At 41.2% G+C, this 27,669-nt stretch overlaps 1 protein-coding gene across 1 annotated transcript in view; it reads right to left on the reverse strand.

The window, feature by feature from the left end:
- Znf385d (zinc finger protein 385D) overlaps window positions 1-26,730 on the reverse strand; it is a 331,825-nt gene extending 305,095 nt beyond the window's left edge. Inside the window, exon 1 of the mRNA XM_038349498.1 lies at window positions 26,408-26,730. Within this exon, the coding sequence (XP_038205426.1) occupies window positions 26,408-26,429 (22 nt within the window). The 5' untranslated portion in view covers window positions 26,430-26,730. The remainder of the gene's footprint in view (window positions 1-26,407) is intronic.
- Between the last annotated feature and the right edge of the window lie 939 nt (window positions 26,731-27,669).

Here is a 27,669-nt window from a genome sequence, read left to right on the forward strand (position 1 = left end):
TAACAATACCAAAATCAAGGGGTATATCAAGAGTCACTCTTCTGATGGGCACAGATTTGGAACTTAAACCTACCTGCAGAACGTAAATTCCATTTTTTTTCTCAGCCTGGGATCAGAGTCAGCTCTTCCTGCAATAGCTCACAAACCTAAAGTGGAGGTGATTCTTAACCACATACATCTATTCTGCCCTCTGACGGAGATGGACCCCAAAAAGAGAAATAAAAAGCCCCTAATATTAGCCAGGTAGCTCTTATGCACATTACACATTCACATCAAAGGAATACGTGTCTTTTTTCTATATAAATGCAGAGACAGAAGGAAATGACACAACAAAAATGAGATTCACAATCTAATATCAGGTAAATGTGTTAAAAATGAGATTCACAATCTAATATCAGGTAAATGTGTTAAAAATCTATAGATACAGCCAAAGAGATAGTTCAGAGGGTAAAGGCGTTTGCTGCCAAGCCCCAGAATCTGCACTGTGAACTGACTCTGCAACTTGTCCTCTGATCTCCAGAAACTTGTTGTGGCATGGGGTTGCATGCACATGCACGCACGCGCGCGCGCACACACACACACACACACACACACACACACACTACAAAAAGCAATTTAAAGAAAACAGTTTATGGATACTATTGATCACTTTGTCTGTGCCAGGCAAAGGTTCATGCTGGGGCTAGAGCAGCAGACAGACACCTGAGCCCCTACACTATGGTTCACGCCACACGTTAGCATTCCATTCCAGGTAATGTTCAAGCCTTCATCCTTGATCTAACAACTGTAAAGCACCTTCCATCTTTCCTTTGGAAACATAAATGGTAATCAGCATAGGCCATCTTCATCTTTATTCCCCCAAGGATTTCTTATTTCCCTCTGAGCTTCCTTTTTTTTTTATGTGTTTTTCCAAGTCAACATACAGAGAACTGGTTTCAGAGACACAGACCATTCCAGGATTTTGGATGCAACAACGCTTTGCTTATTTCAATTTGTGATTTCAAAAAGCAAAGTAACATTTAACATCCCTAATGCAAAGTCTCAGTAGCCTTTTGGGAGTAAACAGCCTATTCTTAGGAGAAAGCATGTTAGGAAATAGAGTGCTACTTCAACACAAACATATGGAGATATAAGTGTTATCAAATTACCTTCATATAACTTGGCAAATAAACTTATTCTCTTCATGTGATTGTGTTGAGTAATAGCTAACACTAGATCTTTTTTTTTTTGTTTGTTTGTTTTTCAAGACAGGGTTTCTCTGTAGCTTTGGAGCATGTCCTGGAACTAGCTCTGGTAGACCAGGCTGGTCTCGAACTCACAGAGATCCGCCTGCCTCTGCCTCCCGAGTGCTGGGATTAAAGGCATGGGCCACCACCGCCCGGCCCTAACACTAGATCTTAACTACACTTAAAAATTCCCTAGGTGAAAGGGTATATATTACATATTTAGCTGCCAGAGAGATAGCCAGCATGTTGCCCAATCGGTAAACGCTCCAATCCTGGCCAGCACATAGTGTTCCACAGGGTTTTGATATTTTACCTTTTCAGGTAAAAGGTAAAAAAAATAAAAAGTAAAATAAATAAAATATAAGGTAAAATTTTACCTTTTATTGGCTGTTTTGAGGCCAGGTCCAGATATATAACACAACCTGGCTCCTAGCAACCTTCCTGTCTCATCCTCCTGAGCACTGGAGCTGGTCCAGATTTCTCACCATCTTTGGTAGGAAAGACATTGTGTCCTATACCTATGCATCCGCATTTCCTGATGATTTGCAATGTGGGATATGTTTTGGAAGTCTTGTGTTCCTTGTTTTAAATCTTTCTGATAAGATTGTTGGCTCACTTTTCAATCAGGTCTGCTTTCTTGCTGTAGTAAGGGACTCTTCCTTTCAAATGTACCACATAACACAGGCTGGCTATAGATCGTTTTCCTTCTTTATCCTTGAGGATGAAGAGTTTCTTTGTCTAAACTTTTTTTTTTAATCAGGCTTGTCTACCAAATATCCTCTCCCAGCAGCAATAGGAGTCTTAACCTCTTGGCAGCATCTTTGGTCTTAAAGTCGTATCCGAAGAATCATCACCATGCTCAACAGTTTCCAGGCTTTTTCGTGTATTGGCATCTTCATTTTATTTGGCTTTATAATCCATTTTGTGTTATATTTGTGTGAACTGTATTAAGTCTCTCTGTCATTTCATTTTTGGCATGTGAATACACAGTTGTTTTGGGACCACTGATATAACTACCATCTTTTTCCTCTATTGGATAACCAAGGACTACCTGCATTCCTGAACTAGCCTGCCCTCCACCAGCAGCCCACCTGCAGCAACTCAATGCCAGTGGCTGCATCATCACCAGCTGCCACATTCTCCACATTTCTACTGCCAACAAGAGTCCCATATTCTCCCTATGCACATGCACGTTCCCCCATGACTTCACAGCGTTAGCTCCTTCTTCTCCATCCTCACTCAGAGGCAGCCTTTATATGAATACTTGCCCTCCAAATTGCTCTCAAGTGAGGTCTGTTGCATAGTGAGACTTTGTGGAATTGCTTGGCACTATCCTCCAACGTGTATTCTTCCACTGCAAAACTATAATATCCTCCGCATTTCCTTGCAGCACATTCAAGACTTCACATGTGTTACTGTTTCTGAGCAACTGGGAGAGGCAAAGTTAGGTTTTAAGTTGTAATTACTATGCCTAGGAGATCCGGGAAACAAAACTGCCTCTGATCTATAGGCCCCTTGCTCAAGGACAGATATTTCCCAATAAGATGGAGACTATCGTTTATGGGAGATAGCAAGCCATAAGTGAAAACAAATTTGGTTGACCCAACCACACCGGATGTGCATGATCACATGTGGATGAGAGGTGTATAGGCAGGAAAGATGCCAGGATGTATGTTTCCCCCTGTTTGGATCTGATGGAAAACACGGTGACTAATGGGTTTGGCCTTTATAAGCCTGTGCAAACCATGGTGCAGTGCGATTTTTGGGAAACCCAGAGATGGACCTGCGCAGAAAATCCATCAACCTGGTCAGTATTTAATTAAAAATTGTTTAAAATTTGACTTTAAAAAAAACTTAAAATCTTCGGTAGTGGTCTTATTCTCGAACAGTGTTATTAACGCTTGCATGCTGCTTCATTCATGTCCTGTGCATTTCACACCAAGGCCACACTGCCTGACTGTAACAGCTTGATAATAAAGCTTTGAAGTAGGATGATGTGAGAAATCTGATTTTGTTCCCTATGTCAGTGCTGGATATTTTTCTCTTTCAGAATAAGTCAAGACCATGATGGGACTCCCCACTGAAACAACTTTCCTGAGCTAATGGGAGCTTACTGACTCTGTCCTGACAGCAGGACCAAACTAGACTCTCCATATGTGGGAGATAGTTGTGTGGCTGGGGCAGATTATGGTGTCACTGGCAGTAAGACTATGATTGATTCTTATTGCTAGTACTGGCTTTTTGAATCTCATTCTCTTTGGAGGAATAGCTTGCTCAGCCTAGATATAGTGGGGAGGGCCTTGGTCTGGCCTTAAATCAATGTGCTAGACTTTGTTGACTTCTCATGGGAAGCCTTACCCTCTTTGAGGAGTGGATGGTGGGGTGGGGTGGGGCAAAGGTGGAAGGAGCAGGAGGAGGAGAGGGAGTAGGAACTGGGATTGGTATTTAAATGAGAAAAGCTTTTTTAAATGAGTAAATTTTAAAAAAGAGTTTATACATAGTATTTTCTACTTTATTCAATTATTATTTTTAATATAATTAAAATTTAATATTATTAAAAATAAAAAATAAGTTTTCTGATGATTATATATATTCTCATCAGTTTTCCTTCATAGCTTCCCTCATTTGGTCCTATAAGTTAGTATTAAACTTATTCTTCATTTTATATTAGTGTTGCATATGTTGGTTACACTCTTGCCAGTTTGCTTAATTTCTAGATTTCTCCCAAATATTTTTTTAGATTAAAGAAAAAAATCATGTTTTGAGGGAGGGGCACAGCTTCTGAAGGCATTTATGTAAAGATCAGAGGATAATTTGCAGGAGTCAACTCTCTTCTTCCACCAACGAGACTCCAGGGACTAAGCCCAGGTCATCAGGCTTGATGGAAAGTGCCCTCAGCTGCTGAGTCATCTCATCAGAGCTGTAATTTAATTTACATCATGAAATGTATCAGTTCTTTTCTTCGATGTACTGGATACTCACTCTGTAGCGTAGGCTGACCACAACCTGGATATCCTCATTCCTTGGCCTCTGAGGCATCTGTAGATATATTTTCACATTTGAACTTGTGCCAAGTCCAACATTTATTTGGTTATAATAAATGGAATAGAAATCTACCTTGTGTATTTGCTTTATTACTTATGCAGTTGTCTCCAAACCATTCAGTTAATAATTCGGTTTGTTTTTTTACCAATGAGTTGAAATGTCATTTTCATTAGAGCTCAAATCTTCAGTTACAAGAGTCTTGACATTTACTTCCTGGTCTTCTGGTTTCATTACTTGTGTATTATTCAGGGCCACATTATTTAATTATCCCAGTTCTCTGATGTATTACAGGACAAGTTGCCTGAACATTCCACGTTCATAATTTCCCCTGCATTCATTTATGTGCCCTTACACACAGCTTGTAATATTCTTATAGCTTAATAACAAATCCCGTTAGCATCTGAACCTCTGTCATAACACACCTATGGATTCATTTATGGTGAACCAATACTCTCGTGATATCAAATTTGGGGACACATTTTGAAAATGATCATTTCTGTGCTAAACCCATGGAGATTCTGATACTTGTAGTGAGGAGCTGCGGGCAGGCCTGCTTTTCATCCTGCCCGGCTCCCAGCCACCGGCTAGCTTAAAACCCAAAATAATTACACACAAACTGTATTCTTTTAACCACTGCCTGGCCCATTGGTTCCAGCCTCTTACTCACATCTTGACTAACCCATATTGAATAATCTGTGTAATACCACGAGTGGTGTCTTACCGGGAAAGATTCAGCACATCTGACCTGGTGGCTGGCTTCATGGCATCTGGTTCCCTGAGGAGAGGCAGGGCAGTCTGCCCCAGAGAGGCAAGGCATGGTGATTTATCTCACTTAGGAGAGGCGTGGCATCTGACTGAGCCATCTACCTCACTTCCTTCTTCCTATTCTGTCTTCTCCACCCACCTAAGGGCTGGCCCATTAAATGGGCCAAAGCAGTTTCTTTATTAATGAATGAAATCAACACAAACAGAAGACTCTCCCACATCAGATACTATAGCTGTCCAGTAGGTAACTGAAAATTAGAAGTTTAAAAATACCCAGATATTGGTTCAGATGGGACATAGACAATCAGAGAGCAGAATATTTATTCCTGATTGGTAGGAGGGTTTAAATGCACCTTCTTAAGGGAGTCACATTGGCAGGCAGCCTTCTGAAACAATTTGTGAATCTTATTTGTCTGTGTTGATATTTTTTAAAGAAAAAAGAAAAAAAAGTGAAAATATGCTTAGAATTTTGGAGTCACAAAGTGAAAACAATTAATAGATAAAGTAAGAACACCACAAGGTAATGGCCCAGAAGAGAAAGAAACCCAAAATTTTAGGGTGGGAATATAGGGTGAGAAGAGTTTCAGGGGCATGGGCTGTTCAAAGAAAACTGCCAGGTACATTAGGATGTGATTAATTTGACCTGGATGAGAAGTTGGAGCATCACAAATCAGGAAAAAGAAACTACTGGCATTGAGTGTGTGTGAGAGAGAGCGCGTGCGCGCGCGTTTGTGTGTGTGTGTGTGAGCGTGTGTGTGAGTGTGTGTCTGTGGCAGTGTTGCATCTGTAGCTATTTCTTAGGACAACAGCATGTGAGCTGACTGGAGAGAAAAAGCTAGCAAACTCATTAGGGACGATTCTAGTTGTCCACACTCGAGGTAAATGATGTGCCCCTCTGACAGTGAGGGATGAGCTGGAAAAGACTTGATTCGACCTCTGGGACTCCGGAGGGCCATAGTGATTTATTGCTGCAACAAGCTCCACTATTTTATCTCCACTCTACTACTGTGCCATCAGCTATTTCGAAGGCTAGGAAAGACGGTTGAATTAATGTAGATGCTGGGTCATGCAGGGATCTCCTCACATTCAAATCAAGTACAAAGGAAAAGATGAGAGCTCTGCAGCCAAGGAGACAAGGAGCTCTTTGTCCTGTATAATAGTGGGAAAGTGACTGAATGTTACTTCTTTTATCTACTAAGTGACTGAGACAGTAATCTTATCTCCTAGATCTGTTAAGAAGAAAGAATAAGAGAGTGATATCTGTCCATCCACGTGGAATGCATGACAGTAGGTGGAGTCAGTGGGCCTAGGTTCTAAGCAGCTTTACCATTCCCTACTCACGGTTTATATTGGTTCGCCAATTCACACTTCTGATTTTTCTTTTTCTCACCTGAAGTTAAGTATGAGGTAAAGAACTTAATATCAGATAAGACTGCAAGTTACAGGTCACATGAGGCACCGCACCCCTATGGTATAACCAAGAATGGGGAGAACTTTAGGTTCTGTAAACACAAGGAAGTAAGATAAAGATTTCCACATAGCATTCCTAATTAACATATCATGAAGTCTGATGATTTATTGATTTCTTCACTTACTTGCCTTTGTTTTGGCACATTCAAGGTTTGTACAATGAGGAAGAGTTTGCCGTTCTGTTCATACTTTAGTAGTAACAGCCTTGACTAAGCTTTGGTTTAAGACTTGTAGCAAGGACCAGCAATGTAGAAGTCCTCCACTTTCATCATTCAACAGAAATGACTCAAGAGTAACTCTCAGAAAAGAACTATGTATGAAAACTTAATGTGAATGTTTCAATTTATAAGATGAATTCCCACTCATTGCTCCAAATCCTCCATCTACTTGGCCTTGCCCAGGACTTAACCTTTCAAGCTTCCCTGTAGTCTTTTATGCACAGAGGACAATGACACACGGTTTATTAAAGCAATACTAAGAACTTGTACTAAGGACACAGGGAATGGGCAGGGCTAAGTGTCTGTAAGCACCAAAGAGTTCACCAGAATATATCCACATTCATTGTCTGGGGATTTCTTTTGTAAATAAATGTGACATTTTCCTTTTTGTAATAAAGACATGCTAAAGACATCTTGTAGACACCCTTAGATCATTTCTTAAGACAATGTATGCTGAATAAACATGCCAGAAAAAAAAAAAAAGCCAGGAATTAGCAATGTGACAAAAAAAAAAAAAACCCTTGAAATACAGAGCAATAAGGCTATGCACACAGTTGCAAATGTACAACTGCTCCAAAAGGGTGGAGCTCTCACGCATGCTCAGAATGCTGGCCTCTTTGGACTGACCTAACAAAGCAACTTTCTTTCAAGGATGAGCCCTCTATCTGGGAGCTAGGAAGTCAGATTTCACTCACAAGACACATTTTTCATTGGATTTATTCTTATTTTAAAATTATAGAAAACCTCTGAATTTTACGGCACTGTTGAGTTTATGAATTTAAAAACTAACAGGAATATGTAATTAGGGCAATAGAAGTGGAATAAAGAAATAGACTAGGAGGGAAGGGCATGAGCAAAAATAAATGAAGCTATTTCATGTTGAATCATCCTGAAAATTCACCCTCTGAGAGAGGTCAGCATGGCAGTTTCCTCATGAATGGCTTACCAGTAGAAGCAGTTAATCCGCACATAATGACAGAAATTGACCAATAGGTTTTTTTTTTTCCCTAAGATACTTTGGCAGTACTCGTGAGAATTAACTAAGCTTTACATCAGTAATTCTTGTTCTAAGAGTTTGTACTATAAGTACAAAAATTTTAGCACAATAATTTTTATATGCATAGTGATAATTATTGTTTTATTAGTAAAAGATAAAAATTATTTTTTTCTTTAAAAGCACCAGTAATACAATATTAAAGTTTCTGAATTAGAATACCTCACAACCATAAAATAAAAAGGAGAAATGTCAACATATGATAAATAATGCAGTATTAAAAAATACAGTTCACACTATGCTTCTATTCTGTGCTTATAAATAAGAAGAGTCATGATCATACACTCTTAAAACATTTAGTCTCACAAATTAGTGCAGTAAGATGTTCGGTGTGTGTGTGGAAGGCAGGAGCACCTTTCACTCTGCACTCATATGGCATCTGAGTAAACTTTACTGATATCACATTTGATATATACACACAAATATATGTTAGGGAATATTATTTTAAGATGTATGATGTTTGGGTGGCATTGATTCAACTCTTTGAAGCTGTATTGTGTTACTCTGTCTACCTAAAACACCTAATGATCTAATGAGGAGAAGAGCCAATAGCAAGGCAGGAGAAAAGATAGGCAAGGCTAGCAGGCAGAGTATAAATAGAAGGAGAAATCTGGGAGGAGAGAGAAAGAAGTAACAGAACAAGGAGAGGAGGACATCAGAGGCCAGCCATCAAACCACCCAACCACCCAGCCACCCAGCCAGCCACGGAGTAAGAAGGAAAGTAAGATATACAGAAGTAAGAAAGATAGAATCCCAGAGGGAAAAGGTAGAAGGGAATAACATATAAGAAAAGCTGACAAGGAACAAGCTAAACTAAGGCTGGGCATTCATAATTAAGAATAAGTCTCCATGTGAGAGCTGGGTTTGGGGAAAAAACATTATAACATATAGATGATAGATAGATAGATAGATAGATAGATAGATAGATAGATAGATAGATAGATAGAGATATCAGTACACATGTATTGCAGTATATATACACAATATATATGCCTTTATTGCAAATGTAATATATATGTATTACATATATGGTGTTAAGGATAACATACACACACACACACACACACACACACACACACACACACACACATTAAGGACGTACAAAGAGCCACTGGTCTTTTTCAGATTTTGATGTCCTATGGGCATAAAATAAATTCAAACTTTTACCTGGTAAAGAGAATCATTGCCTATGTAACACTTTGCCAGCTGTCTAAGAATGAACAAAAGACAAATCCAGGCTCTGTTTGGAGGAGTGTGGTCACCACCAGTTACACACACAGGTTCAGCACCTGCCTCCTGGCAGTTAGCAAGCATGGAAAGAAACAAGCTGACCTTGTAGTTTTGGAGAAATTCCTAGTGTGAGGGATGCAGGTCCTGTGAACAGGAACTTTCAGCATCTAGAAAGGAAATGGAGTCTTCCCTGACCTCAGGCTATACTATGGATAGTTATGTGGAACCTCAAATGCTAAAGACTCATTTTTTTGCACATTTGTGTGGATAACCAGGATTGGTGAACCCATGTGGCACTGACTACATCCACATAAAAAAAAAAAAAAAAAAAAAAAAAAAAAACGGAGAGAACTTAAAAAGTAATTCTATACACAAAAGAACAGAGCTAAGCATGGCTTTTTGGTAGCAGCGTTTTCTTGGGTGGGCTCTGTTTTCTAGAAGGAAGCAGAGGCACAATTCTTTTAGGAGAAGGCTTCCTGACTCAGCAGTAGCAGCAAAAACTGTGCAGCTCCTTTATAGAATGCTTCCTGTTTTGTGCTAATTGCACTAACAACTCTGACTCTCTTGGGAGATTTAAATGCCTACAGAGCATTCAAATGGGGTTTTGGAGCCAAGTGATACAACTTGCTTAATGGCAACATAGACCTGCTGTGTACCTAAAAATGGGGCTGTGAGCATGATTTTCAGAGGAGGTGAATGGGCCTCCACCATGTTGAACTGGGCAGTGCAAGCAGGCAAGACAGAGTTGGTCCAAGTCATGTATTTTGGCATTTAAATAAAAAGCACTCCTGGTCAAATAATAATTACAGATACACATTAAAGACAGATTCAGAAGAAAAAGACCAATACCAGTGTTGGCTAAATGTATGCAGGCTTGAAAGAGAGAAGAAAAAGAATATGGACAATTATAAATGGAAATAAATGATTTTAAAAAAATATAACAAAGTCTTTAAAGAGACAGAGGATGGACAGTCATAGATAAAAGGAATAAAGAAAAATAAGCCATGTAAAGTGGAATATACACACAGAGTCTGGATTGTGATTATTATGTTTTCATTGAATTTTTTGACCGTAAATGAGCTAAGTACAGAGAGACATTACATTGTACAGGCTGCTAAGCTAAACCAAAATATGTATTTTAAAGGAACCTTGACTTCAAAATTTGGGTCTAAGGATTTGATGCTTTGGAAAAGAGGTTCTTCTTTTGTTTCCAGAGAAAAAGAGAGCCTGTGGCTTTCTCCCAGACTAATGTGGTTGATGGACCAAACCCCCCAGAAGGTAGCCATAAACACCCCCAAAATTTATTTCACCCACCAAAAGGCAGGAAGCAGTTTGGAGAGAATTACACCTAAATATTGTTTATAATTGTTTGTTTACATTTAAAGGGGGAAATTCTACAGAGATTTGCATTGGTATGGATCTTGGTTTACTGATACAAATTTAACATCAATTGTGTGTGTGTGTGTGTGTGTGTGTGTGTGTGTGTATGTGTGTGTGTGTGTGTGTGTATGCTCCTGATTAAGGTGTTTTTTTTGTGTAGCTCATTTAAAATGTAATGTATAGTTAAGAAATGAAGGTTAATAGATAGTCGTCTATAATAGTCAAGCTTGTAGTCATGTTAGTTAGGTTTTCTAGATATACAGAGATGTATTTCAGGTGGATAGATTCTCTTTGGATCTTTCAAAGATTACTGACTATGGCATTTAAAATGTTTTAAGAACTTAGGACTTTTCATGGCAGTGAGACACATCTGCTCCTGGCAGCACCAATCTACTTCAAGAGGAAAATGGACATCAAAGAGGCTCCTTATGGAGTTTGATAGCCATTTGAGCAAGAAACTGTTCTTGTTTGGACTGCTTGATGGTATGATGTATAAACTGGACTTGCATGAGCCACAGAAAAATGACTGATGAATTTGTGTAAAGGTGAGAAAGTCCTTCAGGGTTTCTGCTTCATAAAAGAATCTGCCAGACATTCTGCAGGACACAGAAAAATGTGACTGACAAACTGCCAATATAGGTGGAACTGTCTTTGAAATTTCCTACTTCATGGAAAAATCTGCTGGACGCTATGGGCCTGTTGGCTGAAGATGGGTGCACCAATGTTACAAAAGAACTTTGGGTGACTGTCCAAGCAGCAAGATGCCTGTGTGATTTCAGTAGTTTTGGAAGTTGCTTACAATACACTTCCTGTTAACTTAAGTAATATTATATCCTTCTGGAGTCTTTGATAGAGTTGAAGAATAGATAGTTATAATTATAGTTTTCCTTAGTTATGAAAAAAGATAAAGTAGATATAAGTATTGTCACTGTTATTTTTGCTTGATACCTGTTTTGTTATATGTAATCTTGTTATCTTAAAGTTAAAATCTTCCTTTTTATTTAGACAGAAAAGGGAAAGTGATGTGGGAGGTGATATATGCTGTGACTAGGTTTTATTGCCAATGGTTAATATAGAAGCTGTTTTTGGCCAATGGCTTAACAAAGTAAAATCAGGCTGAAAGAGAGAGTGGGCAGAGTCAGGGAGAAGCCATGTAGCTGCCTGCAGGAGACAGATGAACCAGAACCTTGCTGGTAAACCACAACTATGTGGCAATACACAGATTAATAGAAATAGGTTAAATTAAGATAAAAGAGATAGCCAGAAATAGGCTTAAGCTATTGGCCCAAACAGTATTGCAATTAATATAGTTTCTGTGTGGTTATTTCAAGTCTGAGTAGCAATGAATGAATGAACAGCCTCTGACAACACTTACCTGTGCTGTATTTCCAATAGTGATTCCACATGCCAGGCTTGAGTTTTGAGAGTCTGCTCAAGCTCACTCAAAGAATGTAGCAGAGAGGCCTGGGACATGGAAAATGACAGCTTGGCTCTGGTCAGCCTGAGACATCACTCTCATCCTCTCTGTTCCTGAGTTTCCTCATCATTGCAACTGGCATACTGATGATATTCTCATCGAAGGGCTGCAGTAAGGCCTCAGTCCTCAGCACTCAGCTATTACTAGGAGTTCTAGTTCTGACTTGTGACGTCCAGTGGGCCCTGGTGTTATCCCAAATTACCTGTTTGGATGCCATGACTCAGGGCAATTCCTTAAGCAGTTCCAATACTAGGTCAAGATTGGACTTTAAATTTTAATTAAAAAACTTATTGTTCTAAGCGCTATCACAAAAGTTGTGTTTTTGTTATTGTTGATTGTTTGGTTAGTTTTGGTTTGATATTTTTGAGAAAAAGCTTTGAGAAAACCCTTGGCTGTCCTGGAACTCACTCTATAAATCATGCTGGTCTCAAACTCCCAGATACTCCCCCTATCTCTGCCTCCTGAGTAGTAAAAATGTTTTCAGATAAACAAAAACATTATGTAAAAAAGTTAACCAAAAAAATCTGTTCAATACAATGAACAGTTAGAATAGAAGCAGAGGAAATTTGTAATGAACTTTACACTCACAAAAGTTTTAAGTATTAGTAGAAGTAATTCAATAGCCAGATACAGATATTTAAGTAGCTTGGCTTCTATTTTCTTGTCTATTAAATTTAGATGCTGTCTTGTTTCATGCAAAGCGCTTTCAGAATAGCACCAGCTGTTGCTACGGTAATAAAGTTAAGAAGAGACAAAGCTCTACTATACTCACTTGCAAAGAGGATATCAGTGAAAGCATGCTTCTGTCGGGTCTTTCCGCCATTCCATGTAGCCTGATTTGCTGTGCATTGTTTTCCAGTCTAACACACTCTCCAGTATTGGCTCAGTTCCAAACCCCCACTGTGGAGTGTGCAAATCATAACAGAAACAAAAAGAAGGTATCTTTCATGATTCTAATATACCTACCGACATAAACACTGAGTAAATCAATGGCATTTGATAGTTAGCTTTCCTGGACAAAAACTGGCAAAGCAAGCCATGGTCACTCAACATCAGTCAAACAATCAAGAAAATTAGAACCATAGGTCCCAATTGAGAGGCTACGTGTCTGTGTGTGGAAAGGGAGGGGCTCATAGTTCACATCACATGACACCATCATTAAGAATCAAATGTCCCGTGGCAGGTTTGGTACCGGGAAGGGAATGGGTTAAAAACCTCTTTTCCCTGTCTCTGGTTCTCCTTAGTGGAAGCTGTGGTTGAGGCCTGCCTTGTCTGGCTGCCTTTTGTTTTAAGGCTATCGATTGTTAACACGATGGCTGCACAGGAGATAGAAGGCACCATCATTAGCTGCAGCCACCCCATCAGCTGTCACAGAACTCAGAGAGACGCTAAGGGATAAACAAGGTCGGCAGAAGCACCATTAGCCTGTTCAGTGTTCCAAGGTGACCGAGCTTTAGCCAAGCCTTTCTATCCTCCCAAGGCAAACAAAACCCATTAGTATCAACATTTGGGGTCTCCAAAATGTACCCTGGACCAAGAACCTCGTCACACGGCCTTGCTCATCATCTACTGTCATCGATAGATCACTTGAAGCAGTGTGCACAGGCAGACATGTGTGCAGATGATATGGTAAAGAAGACTGGAGGCTGCCTGCCTTGTTTGGTGGAGTTTCATTCCAGTACGTGGAGCAGTGCTGAGTAAGGTCTATGAGTAAGTGGCCAGGGATACTGCCAACACTTAGTGACTGTCTACATCACGATAGTGATGTTCTAATGCCTTCCATATGCTGTTTAATTTTATCCTTATGAATGCTTTGCAGAGAATTTCTTTTTAAAATAATATTCTTATTTATTCGTTGAAAATGTTAGGCATTTTCACAACGTGTTTTGATCACATTCACCTACGACTACCTCCCTTCAGGGCTTCCTAGAGTCTTCCATGCTAAAACTCTCAACACTCTGTGCCCTATTAATTACCCTCTCCCCATGCAATTAGTGCTTCCCACGGGTGTGGAACTATGTACTGAGGTATGGACAACCTACCAGAAACTGCACCTCCAATGGACAATGACTCTCCCTCCCTTGACTCCATCAACTGCAATAGATCCCTACTTGGAGTGTGGCCTTGTGAGACCCTCTCCCTATAAGACCAGAAATTTGACCCTTTTGACCTCATGCAGTCAATTACTGCCCCTGTGAGTTACTGTATGTAACAACCGTTTCATGTCTAGAAAGCTGTATTTTACAGCTCTCTTCCCCATCAGTCAGCTTGTACATTCTTCCTGCCCACTCTTCCTTTTTGTCCTCTGAGCCTAGTATGCCCAGGAACTCAGAGAATCATTTCTTGTTCTTGATTTAGAAAGAGGAAACCTGAGGCTCAAAAACTCACCTGCTTGTCTGACTGCTTTCCACTCCTCAGCAATAAAGTCCAGGTAAAAACTCTGTTGTCTGGTCAATTCATTCCCTTCTACTTAAGACGTTTACAAATTTTGCACCAAAGGTTTCAAGTCCTGGGATTCCAAAATCTCAAGCCAAATTATTAGTTATTGTCCTGGTTTCAATTTTGTAACTCTGATACAATACCCTGACCAAAAAAAAAAATCTTAGGAGATACAAGGAGCTTCTTTCATCTTAATACTCTAAGAAACAACAGTTCAGTGTTGTCAGAGAAGTCAAGGCAGGAACTTCAATTTTCTAGTCATATGACATCCGCAGTCAGGAACAAAGAGGAATAAGTGCATATGTTTTCCCCTACTTTCTTGCTTATGCTCAGCTCAATTTGACTTCTCCCACATAGATACTTTAGAACTACTGCCTAGGGAATGGTGTTAACCAACAGTAGGCCAGCTTTTCCCACGCTGACTAACTTGATTAAGATAACCTCCTACAGACAGTCCCAAGGCTACCTCTTGCAGAAATTCCCTGGTTGTGACTCTCTTCCCAGGTGACTTTCACTTGTGTCAAGTTCATGATTAAAGTTATTGATGAGAGTTGTTAACTCTGTGAACCCAACAGAAACCACTTGTCTCAGTTAGGATTTCCATTGTATGAAGAGACTCCATAACCAGGACAATTCCTTTTAAGGAAAACACTTCATTTTAGCTAGCTTACAGTTCAGTTCAGAGGTTTAGTGTATTATTATCATGGTGGATGGCTTGCAGGCAGATATGGTACTGGAGAAGGAGCTTAGAGTTCTACATCTTGATCCACAAGCAACAGAAGTAGTCTTTGTCCACACTGGGTATAGCTTGAGCATAGGAGGCCTCAAAGCCCTTCCCCACAGTGAAACAGTTCCTCCAATCAGGACACACCTATTCCAACAAAGCCACACCTCCTAATAGTACCACTCCCTATGGGGATCGTTTTCTTTCAAACTACTGCACAAATTGTAGAATTTAAATGGAGAGGTGAACTACAATCAGACCAAGGCCCGAAAGTAGCAATTCAGCAGCTTGATCACTTTAAGTCTTGACCACTCAAAGTGCAGTGGGAGAATGTGCCAACAGTATCTACATCACATGGGAATGTGCTAGAGAAGAGAAAGCCCACCCACAGGGTGGCTCAGACATCTTGGAGGTGATCTCATTTTAAGACGATTCTTAGGAGATTTGCACAAACAATCATTTTGAGAAGTGTTGTTCTAACATTCTTTCTGGAGCCATGCCACTGTGATCTTAAAGTGGTTAAGCATGATACAAGACTCTACAAGGGGTCAATGATAAGAAAAGGAAAGACTTCTCATCCTTAAGAAATTTCCATTCAGAAATGGGTGTTACAGGATACTGTGTAAGCAGGCCCAGGCATCATACTCTGAAAGGAGCCATGGGTCCTGGGGCCTGTGAACTCCAACTGACCTGGGTTGGGTTCCTGATCCTGCCACCTGCTGCCTGAAGAATCTCTTGCAAACTGGAAACTTCTAAGTCCTCAGGAGGCTCTTTATTAAAGGAATAAAATTACCCATCTGAGGGACTCAGTTCTGGCCTATTGAATCAACTGTAGGTTTTTACGGGAAAAGGCAGGTGCTTGGAACTGTAACCAAAGCGTAGGGTTTTTATTAGACTGTAGTGATGCTCTGCTGTTAGTGTCATTTCCAAGACTCCTGGTGGAGTCTTGCATACATCCAGGATTTATAGCCCCTGGCCTTCTCGGAAAGGATGGTGGCTATGTGCCAATGGCATACCTGCCAACACCGCTATCCCCAACATTGAGAACCATTGAATTCCGTTTCCCTGAGAACCTGTTTGCAGAGCCAATCACATGTCTGCTCCACGGAGCTTCACAAAGGAAGGCCAAAATCTCCTTAATGAAGCAAAGAGCCCAAGAGGCTCCGACCTTGAGATTGTCATTAATCTGTCTTTCTTAGTTCAAGATTTTCAAAAAGGAATTCTGACCACATTACAAAAAACTTCACCTAAATATCAGCATTTAGGACTACAGATAACTTGTTTTATAAAGAAAAATAATAGTTGTAAAGCAACCTGACTTCCAAAACACCTTTTAATTGATAAATTTTCCTTAGGACTAAATCATAAAATGCCCCCGTAGACCTCTACACTACAGCTTATCTTTCCTCAGGCCAGCTAATTAAAGCACCCAGTGGGAATTCGTGTCGGCCATATTATTCACAGCAAGGAAATGCTTTCCAGCAGATAACAGAGCATTGCCTGAAAGCAAGGGAGCTAAGATCAAGATGGAAGCTGTCACGGGGTTCTAGAAGGAAGCTTGAAGCGTGGCAGTAATAATCCCTACCTCCAGTCTAGCAAAGTCCCAGCGTAGCAGGCATAAGGTAGACATGAAGTCTCTTGCTGATCTGAAAAGCTGCTGGCAATTTGACAGCTTCTGGGAGAGGGAGCGCTGACTTCCTTTAATGCTATGATCCCTGGTATGCTGAACACATGCCACAGCGGCACACTCCCAAGACTAGCTGGGTAACACAAACTGGACTCTGTGAGAGAAGAAAAAGAAGGAGGAGGAGGAGGAGGAGAAGGAGGAGGAGGAGGAGGAGGGGCGGAGGGAGAAAGGAACCTCAGAGTTGAGTGTGAAAGAATGGAAGGGTAGAGAGGGTGGCATAGGAGATGTTGGGGGAGGGAGAGATGGGTATGTCAGAATATAAATAGTTCTCAGAGGCTACTGTAAAAATAAGAAAATTGCCTTTTAAAAAAGAATGATTTTCTTTTCTGCTTGTGGATAGATGTCCAATAAGCCAAAGAAATGCAAACCCCAATAATATACAAAGAGCCACATTTAATCAATGAGATCAGCATCATATCCCTTTTCTTTTCTCAAGAAAGTTCGAGGCCAGCCTGGTCTACATGAGCTAGTTCTGGGACAGGCACCAAAGCTACAGAGAAACCTTGTCTCAGAAAAAAAAAGAAATTATTAATAAACTTGCACAGCATTCAATTAATCTAAGCCCATCAGTGTCCTGGCAAGGAAGGAATATAGTACTCCATCCCGTGGAAGGTCAGGTGCCCCTCCTTGCTTACTTTCCCTCTTCTGCAGTATCCTTTCGTTATGGAATAATGAAGAAGGACAGGTTATCTGGCCTCTAAGATAAATTTAAGCCCTTTAAGACAAAGGACTGTTTGATGAAGTAGCCAGAAGTAACCACTTTTATGTACTGAGAACTCTGTGATGGAGTTCCTAAGCTGCTAGTTAGGATACATACCCAGGTTACATTCCCCACACCCGTCTTGTCTTTGAGATTTATTTACAGATTTCTCATTATCATTACAAGGCCCATTCATTTAGTGTTTTGCAGATTATGTATTCAAAGATCATAGAACTCACCATTAGATAGACCCTAACCCACTATAAAAAAATGTGATGCGAGAAAGATCAACATGTTTTGTATATGAGATACCAATGGGAAAAAAAGGAAGTACTTGAACCAGCAGGCATTGATCTACGTTCTCTAACCATACATCAATCATTGCCTCTTACTGTTCACCCAAACTCCCATTAGTGCTTTTGAGTCATCTTTGCAGAAACTTGCTCCCATTTATTTACCACTTACATCAGCTATAAAACCTCCTTGCAGGTCTTTGCCACCTTGACCCAAGACAGCTAAAATCTGTAGGTGGCATTTCCCAGGATGCCATGCCACATGGTCATTGGGGAAGCTCAGCAATAAGGAGCCAAGGCAATGATTAAAGAATGTAAGAAAAAAAGAAGGCTGGGGATGCCTCTATCTCTCTCTGGACTTAAACCAGGATTCCTTTATTCCTTGCCTTCTTGGATCTGCCGTGACCCCAGCCCTGTCAGAAAGCCCTGGGCCTTGGCCTTCAGAACTATCTCCTGTCTTTCCATCCATCAATTGATTTCTATTGGTCCCTTGTCTGGATTCCTACCATCCCACCACATACAGCTTCGCTGATGAAACAGTCTCTTCCCTGTAAGATCCTTATACATTAAAGACTTAGAATAATTCTATTTTGGGGTTTAATCTTAATGAAAATTAGTACTTTTCTCAAATTTTATACATCTATATGTCATTTGTATGCATGTAAAAATTTAAGAAAAACAATTAACTTTTACTTCCATGTGCCTTCTGATGTCCAATATTTTATGTTTATTACATATTTTGGTTGTCAAAACACAACTGTAGAAAAAATAATTTCTTTTACAAAAAAGGAATATCCAAGGTGTAAGGACCTGCTCAGATACTAAGACAATTAGTGGAGCAGTTAGATTTCAGAGTAGTCCATTTTCTCCTCTGTTTTAGTCCCATAGTGAAGACAATAGACTATCTTGAACGTTCAGAAGACAAGACTAAGAGGCCATCTTGAACATCTGGAAGACAAGATTGAGAGGCCATCTTGAACATTCCTAGCAATGAGGTCTTTGTGAACATCAAAGAGATCAACGCATGAATAATGATTGGCGATACGAACCAAACCTTGGTTTAACTAGTGAAAGAGCAGACATACATGCCACAAAACTAATGTAAGCTTTAACATCTGGCTCAGCTCTGGAGCAAAGAAAGATGGGCTCTGCCCGCAGCTGACACTCAGCTTAGGCTGCCAAGACAAAATGCCATCTCTTGGGTATCTTAAACAATAGATGCTCATCTGTTTGAGCTCTGGAGTCTGGATAGTCTAAGATCAAAGGCCTGCTGACTTGGGGAAGGCTGTTTTGCTGGCTCCCTCTGACTGCACAGGGGAGGAAGAGTCAACACTGCTGGGCTATTGTTCCTTTGCCCCTTTACAGCAGCTCTGTCCCCAGGATCACCACCAAACTTCCCCCATAATGCCATCATATTGAGATCAGGACTTCAACATACAAATTTGGGTGAGGCATAAACATCCATTCTATCACACCAATTCATGCCTTCTAGGCAGTATTGATTTTCTCTGATTAAATTTTTACATAAATGGCAAAGCAGAACAAATAAAATTATGAATTATATCCAAACCCCTCTCTTGATCTACTATTCTTTTGTCGGAGAAATTCTCCCTTCCTAATCTTTTCTTCATGTCTTTTGTTGTTGCTAAGAATGTTTTTATACAAGTATTATTACAAATACATTATATTCACAAAGTTGTACAGTCTGCTAAAAAAAGAGCATTGAGTACATCTCCAATGTTCTGAATTAAAACTTTGAGCATTGATATTAACTAGCAGTGTGACCTTGAGAATGCATTTTGTCTACGTCCTGAAATAGGTCATTTTGAGGATAAAAGCAGCATGTTTTGAAAAGCAAATTGCTACAAAAGTGTGAGAGATCATGTTTATTAAAAGACATTTACATTCATTACTAAATTTTTATCCTCAGAGCAATCTGCCTCCAGTACCTTTCCTCCTCAGTAAAATGCATGAAAAAAAAATTAAAGGTGAAGAAAATTCTGCAAAAATCTTGCAAATATTTGTCAGAATTCGTGCTTCTTTATTTCCTACCAGAACAATATCATCAGAACTGGTGACCTTCCTGGCACTCTGAGATACGGGCTCACAGGCTCTTTTATGACTATACCCCAGTAAGAGAAAGTCCCTGCACTGAGGCTAAGAACCAGCACTGTAACAGGTGACTTAGGCGAATTCCAATCTGCCCATCTTATATGATGATTTATGTTCTCTTCAGAGATGTTTGCATATTGATCTTAATATTCTACAGAGTTCTTTCTCTTTGCTTCCCACTTCAGGGTCCTATGACCATGAAAACAGTACAAACAAAAGAAGTATGTGATTCTATTATATTTAATGTATGGTCTAAGGATTAGTCTTCAGATCTATGGGAAGAATTAAAAACCACAGGCACACACTTAGACACACACAGCAACAACAATTAAATAAAAAATAAAAATGTCATAAGTCTGTGAGAACACCAACAGTGATATATGTGTGTGTGTGTGTGTGTGTGTGTGTGTCTATGTGTGTGATATATGTAATCGCACACACACAGCTGAAGAGATGATTCAGTGGTTAAGATTCCTTGCTACTTTTGCAAAGGACATGTGTTTTTTTCTCACCACCCATGTCAAGTGGCTTACAAGTTAACAGTTACTTCATCTCAGGGGATCAGATACCGCTGGCCTTCTCAGACAACCGCATTCTCTGATCTCCCTTTACCCCATCCCAGAATGCACACAAATTAAATAAAATGAATCTAGAAACAAAGTAAATAATAGGACCTTATATTTTTGAAGGTCTGTTTCTTCTCAACGTAAAGTCGAAACTTTCAGAGAAGTGCTGACATTGAACTATGAGTTGAGGAGGAGGCTATTCCTTCTCGCCACCTTCAAGCACTGGCTCAATCCAGAGCAAGCAACACATAGTACTGAGTGTTCAACACTGGGCTCAGATTCAATAGCCTTCATCCATGAAAAATTCTCAGTCTAAGAACCCGTCTGCATCCTCCCAGCCTCCATCCCTTTGCAGGTACAGTATTTTGGAACATAGCACATCCTCTGCGGTCAATTAGGACATCTTGTGATCGTGCTGCTGATTTCTGCTCTGACTTCGGCCATGTTACTTTTCCTCTTTCCCTCACCTTACAGAAACATAATATTGCAGGAGGATCAAACGGGAGAACCTGAGACACGGGTCAGGAGAAGGGCCTTAAGGTGTCCTCTCCCCTACGTAAAACGCATTGGAGACTTTTGACAGGGGAGTTTTCATGACAATGCTTTCTATGTTAAATGCTGTGCCAAGCTGGGCTTCACATACGATGAGGGCTGGCTGACTTCCAACTGTCTCATAACCATTTGAATGCTGTGACTGAGAGAAATGCCTTCCTATTTCAAACCCTAGCAATTTGCTTCAAGCATGATCTCAGCCACTTTAAGTTTTGATATTTCTAGCCACCTCCTAGGCTGTATTTTCTCTTAATACCACCAATCATTTGTGAAATTCTGCTGCAAAACTAATCTTTGGGGAAAATGATACATAATGGTTTCCTTACAGACAGATGGACAAGGGCTATGACTTTTGCTGTTTTATGACATGACATGTTTTGCACAGCTAATACTAATAGAAACATCCCCTTCTCAAGGTCAAGAAAATAATAAATTTGTGCTTATACAAGTATTTTGGTTTCTTAAGTAGGAGAAACAAGAATTAACTTTACAATTTGATTTTTAGTCCTATAATGTATGGAATAATTGTTCAATTTAAAAATTATCTAAGCTAAAATATACATTAAATCTACTATATTAATCAGCGTTTAAGTGCAATTTTAGTGTCGTGTGTGCACATGTGCACACACACACACACACACACACACACACCTTGTCTTATGTGGGAGAACTCAGTCAAAAGCAGCTGCAGCCCCTTCTGAAAAGGAAATCAGAAACCACTAATTTAAATTTTTCATTTGTTTTTTTTTTTTTCAGAACAATTTGCCACCCACAAAAGGGTAACTTTGTAAGTCTTCATTATCTCATGAATTTTGGGACCTATCCCTTAAATAAACTCATCTCATTTCCATATAATTATAGCAAATAAGAAGGGTCTTTAAGGAAAAAAAAGGCAAAGGAAAAATGACACAAAATGTACGGCTGCATTGAAGAATCTGTGTTACTGTTACAATAGCCACATTTGGCTTTTGAAAGTGAGAGCCTTGAATGAATTCAGAGGAAACCAGCTTTAGGAAGAACATGTTTGAAGGTCCCTTTGGCTTAGGTTCCTCTCCAAGACCCTTCCTGGCAACATGTGTTACTCTGAGTCTCTGTCGCTGGTTGCTATTGTGTGGTATGCCATTGTGATTCATTTGTAATAGGACATGACAGTACAAATTCAACACTGGAAGAGAGAAACTTGGATGTAGCACTTCCTAAATTATTCTCTATTCATATCGATTCAGGGTATATAGAAATTTCTCCTGGGTGAATGGAAAGATGCTCCCAAAGCCCATTCCTCATAATGGACGGTTTATTGCAAATGAGGAGGAGTTGGGTGTTCAGAAAGAGAGGGGTGTTTCTCTCTGCTACCTGCTGTTTTCTTCTCCTCTTAGCCTTGCTGCACGAAGGACATTTCTAGCAGCCTGGCTCAGGGGTGAAACATCACAGTTAAACCACTGCCCAAGGTGCAAACACGGAGAAGAACTGTTCTAAACATCGAGGGAAAACTGTTCTTTGAGGGCTGAACATGTGCATCTATTACAGGCAGGAGATAAGGATCTTCTTTAGACATTTCAAACTGTGTGTTGTGTTAAAAACTTCCTTGATGAAGCGTTTCTGCATATGACAGGCATACTATTAAGTATTTTTCTTCCATTCCTTAGTCATTTTAAAGGACACAGCCGAACCACAATTAACATCAAGCTGAACTTGAACAGCTCAGTCACACTTTCTAAAATTTGCTTGCCCTTTTCTCTGGGTTTAATTATTATACTATTAATAGAAACATTTGCAGTGAGTGCTAGCATTTGTCTCTCAGTTCTGTCTATTTGTTTCAGGTGGATCATTTTCTTTTTTAGGAGTATTATCAAGGAATAAGCCCCATCCACTTTTCGGTGGCCCAATTGCCATACGTTCCATTTGGGTGGCTTGCTTTGGGAAGCCCCGATTTAGGACCATACAGAAATTCTTGAGTACAGTCACTCTCCTGCTTCTCTCCTGACATCTAAGGAGAAAACGGGTCATCTTTGTGGCCAACGGAGGGCAGTTTGTGTGGGTAGCATGCCCATTGTCAATGATGCCTGACCTTCCAGAAAGGAAAAAAGGCATAGGGTAGGGGAGAGAGATGATTCAGACATGGTGGCCAGAGCTGGAGGCAGTGACTTGCTACAACCTTCTGCTGGGCACTGGGAGACTATGGTAAAATGTTCAGGCAAACAACCTGTCCTTCATACCAGCACACTCCTCAGCCCTACTGTGACCTGGCAGCCCTGCCTGCTGTACTGATAACCACCTGCAGCCTCTCTTCCTGAGTCTGGGGAGAAGTCTCCTAGGTGCTTGACTTTCATTACTGAATAAATTATTAATGGCTATTAATCCATGGCACATGTAATTTTTAACTTTGAAAAAATCTACACGGGGCAAGGAGGTTAATTTCATAGTCTTTGCTCTTTTCCTTTCGCTTTTAAGAGTATATCCCACGGATGGGGTGGCTGACTGGGACTTCGCCTCTTCCCCTTGTGAGTGTCACATTTAACTACATGTGGTGCATGGAGAACCGGAAGAGTGACAGGAGCACCCACAGTGACTGAACAGCAAACTGAAGTGGCTAAATAACAAGTGCAGACAATTTCTGAAAACCCTGCAGCAGAATCTCAATAGGACAAGAAAGTGGGGCTTACACAATTAAAAGGGACCAGCAGTCCCATAGATACAAGAGAACACATTCACATAGGATCTGATGGTTAGAACTGGAAATCAAGCCTGGCATGGTGGCCCAAGCCTTTAATGCCAGCAATAAGGGAGGCAGAGATAGGCAGATCTCGGTGTTCAAAACCAGCCTAGTCTACAGAGTGAGTTCCAGAAGAAAGAAACCATGTCTCGAAAAACCAAAAGGGGAAGAAAAGAATTGGAAATCCTACACAGCTCACCCACTTGTATACGCATACAATTCCCTCCAGCTGGCCTTGCACAGGTCTAGCTACTTAGTGTCTGAAGGGGAAGAAGCTTAAATCGCATCGACCCAGGCACCCTCATCAAGAAAGGAGTCTTCAGCTGCATCTGAAGTGGGACAACACCTCGCAAAACAGGCTGTGGATGCGAGAAGGGAATAAGTCACTTGCCTTGCAATTCATCTTTTCACATAGTACCACATGCTCGTCATCACTCCTACCAGGGACGCAAATGAAAGACTTGCCATGGCTCTCCCACTGCCACAAGTCACTAGAAAAGCACAAGAATGAAGCCTTCCCAGTGCCCCTATTTGGTCTTGGCTTGGTAAATCATTATCAGTTCAGAAATAAGAAAATAATGAAACATCAATAAATTTGCAAGTGAAAGCACTGTTTCCTTAAACTACCTAAAATAGAAGTATTTTTAGCTCTATACGCACATAAACATGCACATGTGTGCAGATGCACACACACACACACACACACACACACACACACACACACACACACTAGCCTACTATGGGATCAGAAGTCACCCAGGCTATTCTTGGTTTGTTTGTTTATTTACTTATTTGCCCTGGCTCTAGTGACAGATGACTTTCTTAGAGGCGGTTTGGCTCCAAGGGTTCTAAATGTCTAGCAGCTTCAGTGAGGGGCTGCCAAAGCCCAACCTCTTAATATACACATCACTTCCTACAAGAATGGAAAACATTTCGCATGCTGGACCGATGGTGGGGATGATGGTGAGGCAGAACCATGTTCACAACCCTGAGGGCAACTTTAGCCTGGCCTTAGCAAAAGTGTACTTCCAGCTGGAGTAACTAAGACAGCGCACTTCAATTCATAGTATTAAAAGCTTACATGACACAATGAAACTAATTGCCTGTAGATCTGCCCGCTTTCCAAAACACTGGGGTTAACACACAGTTAACAACCTGAGCCAGCTCTGTGAGCATTTCTTCAGTCCATGAGACCACAGATCATCTGAGTGTCCAGAGCCTCTGACCCCGACTTTGAGACACTTCCTATTTATCTAGTTTGTCCTTCTTCAAAATCTTATTAGGCATTTTATAATACCCCAAAACTAAAACTATATTTTCTGCTATTCCTGATTCTCATTACAGAAGCTTAAATTTCATTATGTTCAGAAGATGCATTATCTTTACAAGTTTTTTTTCTATTTATCAGAAATCACACATACGATGAATCTTGTTCCGTTCATTACTAATAAACAAGCATGTCCTTATAGCTACCCACGGGGAAAGTGCTACTTAAGTCTGGATTCTGCTTAAACGGGGCTATGGAATGAGGATCCTTTCTTTCAAATAAATTCTAATTATTTTAAGATTTCTTTTCTAATATGACACTAATTACAGGGAGATCAAAGCTTCTGTCAAGACAGCTAAAGGCATTAAGCTTTTGTAACTCGGGATTCTTCCACACTTTTTCAAATGTTTCAAAAGGCTCAATTTAAAAAAAAAAAGACATGGCAAATAGCATACAGGGAAAAATACATGCACACCAAACTAATAGCTCACCATCCACACATATCTGAATATAACTTGAAGAAAGAATGCTGATTTCATACTTAAAGCAACCCCCCTTCCAATCACCCATTGAGTTGCAGCATACAATAGTACCCCCAGTCCCTCTCCGGTAGCTCCCACCAACCTTTTAATATCAGATAGATGCTGTTAAGTGATGACACCGGCTGGGACTTACAGAAGGAAAGCATAACGCCAGGGAGGAGGAAAGCCTCCTCCGTCTTACTCCTCGGTTTCTTCCCCAGAAGTGAAGGACTCTGCCTCCTTTCTCAGATGTAAGCTGCGGCGGTGCAGAGCAAAGGTACAACTCAGCTCCCAGGCTGCTCAGCCCAGAGCCCACATCTAAGCCTCCACATGTTTTCTGCAAATGCAAGCAGCTCAGCTGAAAACCTTGGGGAGCGTTCTGCCGCAGCCCCAAACTAAACCGCACACATATTTAACAACCCCGTGACCTCGAAAGGTTTAAAGTAATAAGCATTTGGTGCGAGTCTCTTGTAACCTGAAGGAGCGCCAGGCTGGGCAGGACTGCTCACTCGACAATGTTTTCCTTTCCTGCTTCTGAACTACGGACAATCCCAATGCCTGAGATGTGCATTCATGTTGTCTAAGCTCGCAGGCCATCAGTCGTGTGGGAACTTTGTCTTGCATTCCATTAAGTTAGCCCACGACTTCCCACGCTGCAACACGTCTCATACACCCAGCTAAAAAAGCCAACTTCGTGGCCACAAGTCAAAGCAAAGTTTATCCACCCCACCCTCACCTCTTCTTTTCCAGCTTACATCCGTGCACAGTTGATAACCACTTCCAAAGGCGGCACAAAAGAAGCTCTTAATACCATTCTAGCGCCAGTTGCCCACCGGAGGTAGGTTTCGTATAACACATTCTAGCAGCTTAAAGATTTTTTAAAAAGCGTTTCCTTGCATGATGGAGAGCCGCCCGCCCCCCCCCCCCCCCCCCCCGCCGAGAATTGCATCATCAGAGCGAACACTCACCAAAATACATTATTTTTCTCATTAATCAACCAACTGGTAGCCCACCGTGGCGTCTTCAGCCTCTGCTCGCACCCAGGGCTGGGAATCCAAGCAGAGCCGTGGCATGCTACGGTCAGTGTAGACGTTTCCAGCGTGGCGAGCAGCAGCGCGGAGCGTGCCTCCTCCCCGGCAGGCTGGGCGAGCGGCGCGGGGCAGGCTCCTGCCTTCCCGGCTACGATCCCTCGCGGCTGGAGCGTGCGCTCCGGCCGTGCGCGCCACTGCCCATCCTTACTGTAACACGACTCCTCCTTGCGATGTCCTTGCCGCTCCCGTGACATCAGGACTTCCCGGGAGTACTACAAACACAACCCCCACCGCCACCCCACAGCATCCCAGCCCCGCTCGCAACCACCCCAGGAGGTGATCTGTTGATGGCCTGCCAGGACCAACCAAGGCTCTGGGAAGCTTGAACCAGCCCAGAGACCTGGGCGTGGGCGGAGTGAGGGGGCACGGAGGCTGGTTAAGAGAGAAGGGTCTGGCGTGCACCGGGAGTCACGCAGGGGAAATTCACCCCAGATGCGGGGTAGGAAACTGGTTCAGGCGAGTTCTGCCACTCGTGTAATTAGACGCACTTTTACCTCGCCCCTCCTGAGAGGGTTGCCACTCTCATCAAAATTAAGCCTGAGCGGATGCTGAGAAGGCATGCTTTTGGCTCTCAGCTTTAGGGCTGCAAGTCCGCTTACTAGGGTAGTGTGATCCCGTCACGGAAAATCTGGAGAGGAGTGATTTCTGTATCTTGTTTCCTGCTTTCGATTGATAGATAGAAAAATGTGATAAAAGTTACCTCCCACTGTGGCACACCAAAATTGCACCCTCTCCCTGTGCAGAGGCTGGAAGGTGCATTGGGGTGGAAATGATCTTTGACCCGCTAAAGGGGGGTCATATTATGATGGTAACTTCACCAAGATTAGGTCATAATCTGAGCCTCGTCGCCAGTATTGAGTACACACACACATTAAATTTGAGATGAGCAGCCAAGAAAGGCACAGGCTGGCAGAATCTTTGTCTCCTGCAACGGTGTAATGAATTGCAGTGCTTATCGTACACAGAAAAGAATGTTAGAAAGAAATCCTTCAAAGCTGAGTGATTAAAGCACAAATGCTCGCGGTGAAATATACAACCACCAGCAAGCTTTCTTTCCCCACTGTGGGACCCCGTTTACCCACTGGAGTCTTTGAACTTGAAAATTTCTCTAAAAGCTATGGAGCAGAAACAGTGGAGAT

The sequence above is a fragment of the Arvicola amphibius genome, chromosome 12, assembly GCF_903992535.2.
Source record: "Arvicola amphibius chromosome 12, mArvAmp1.2, whole genome shotgun sequence".
NCBI classification, from domain to species: domain Eukaryota; kingdom Metazoa; phylum Chordata; class Mammalia; order Rodentia; family Cricetidae; genus Arvicola; species Arvicola amphibius.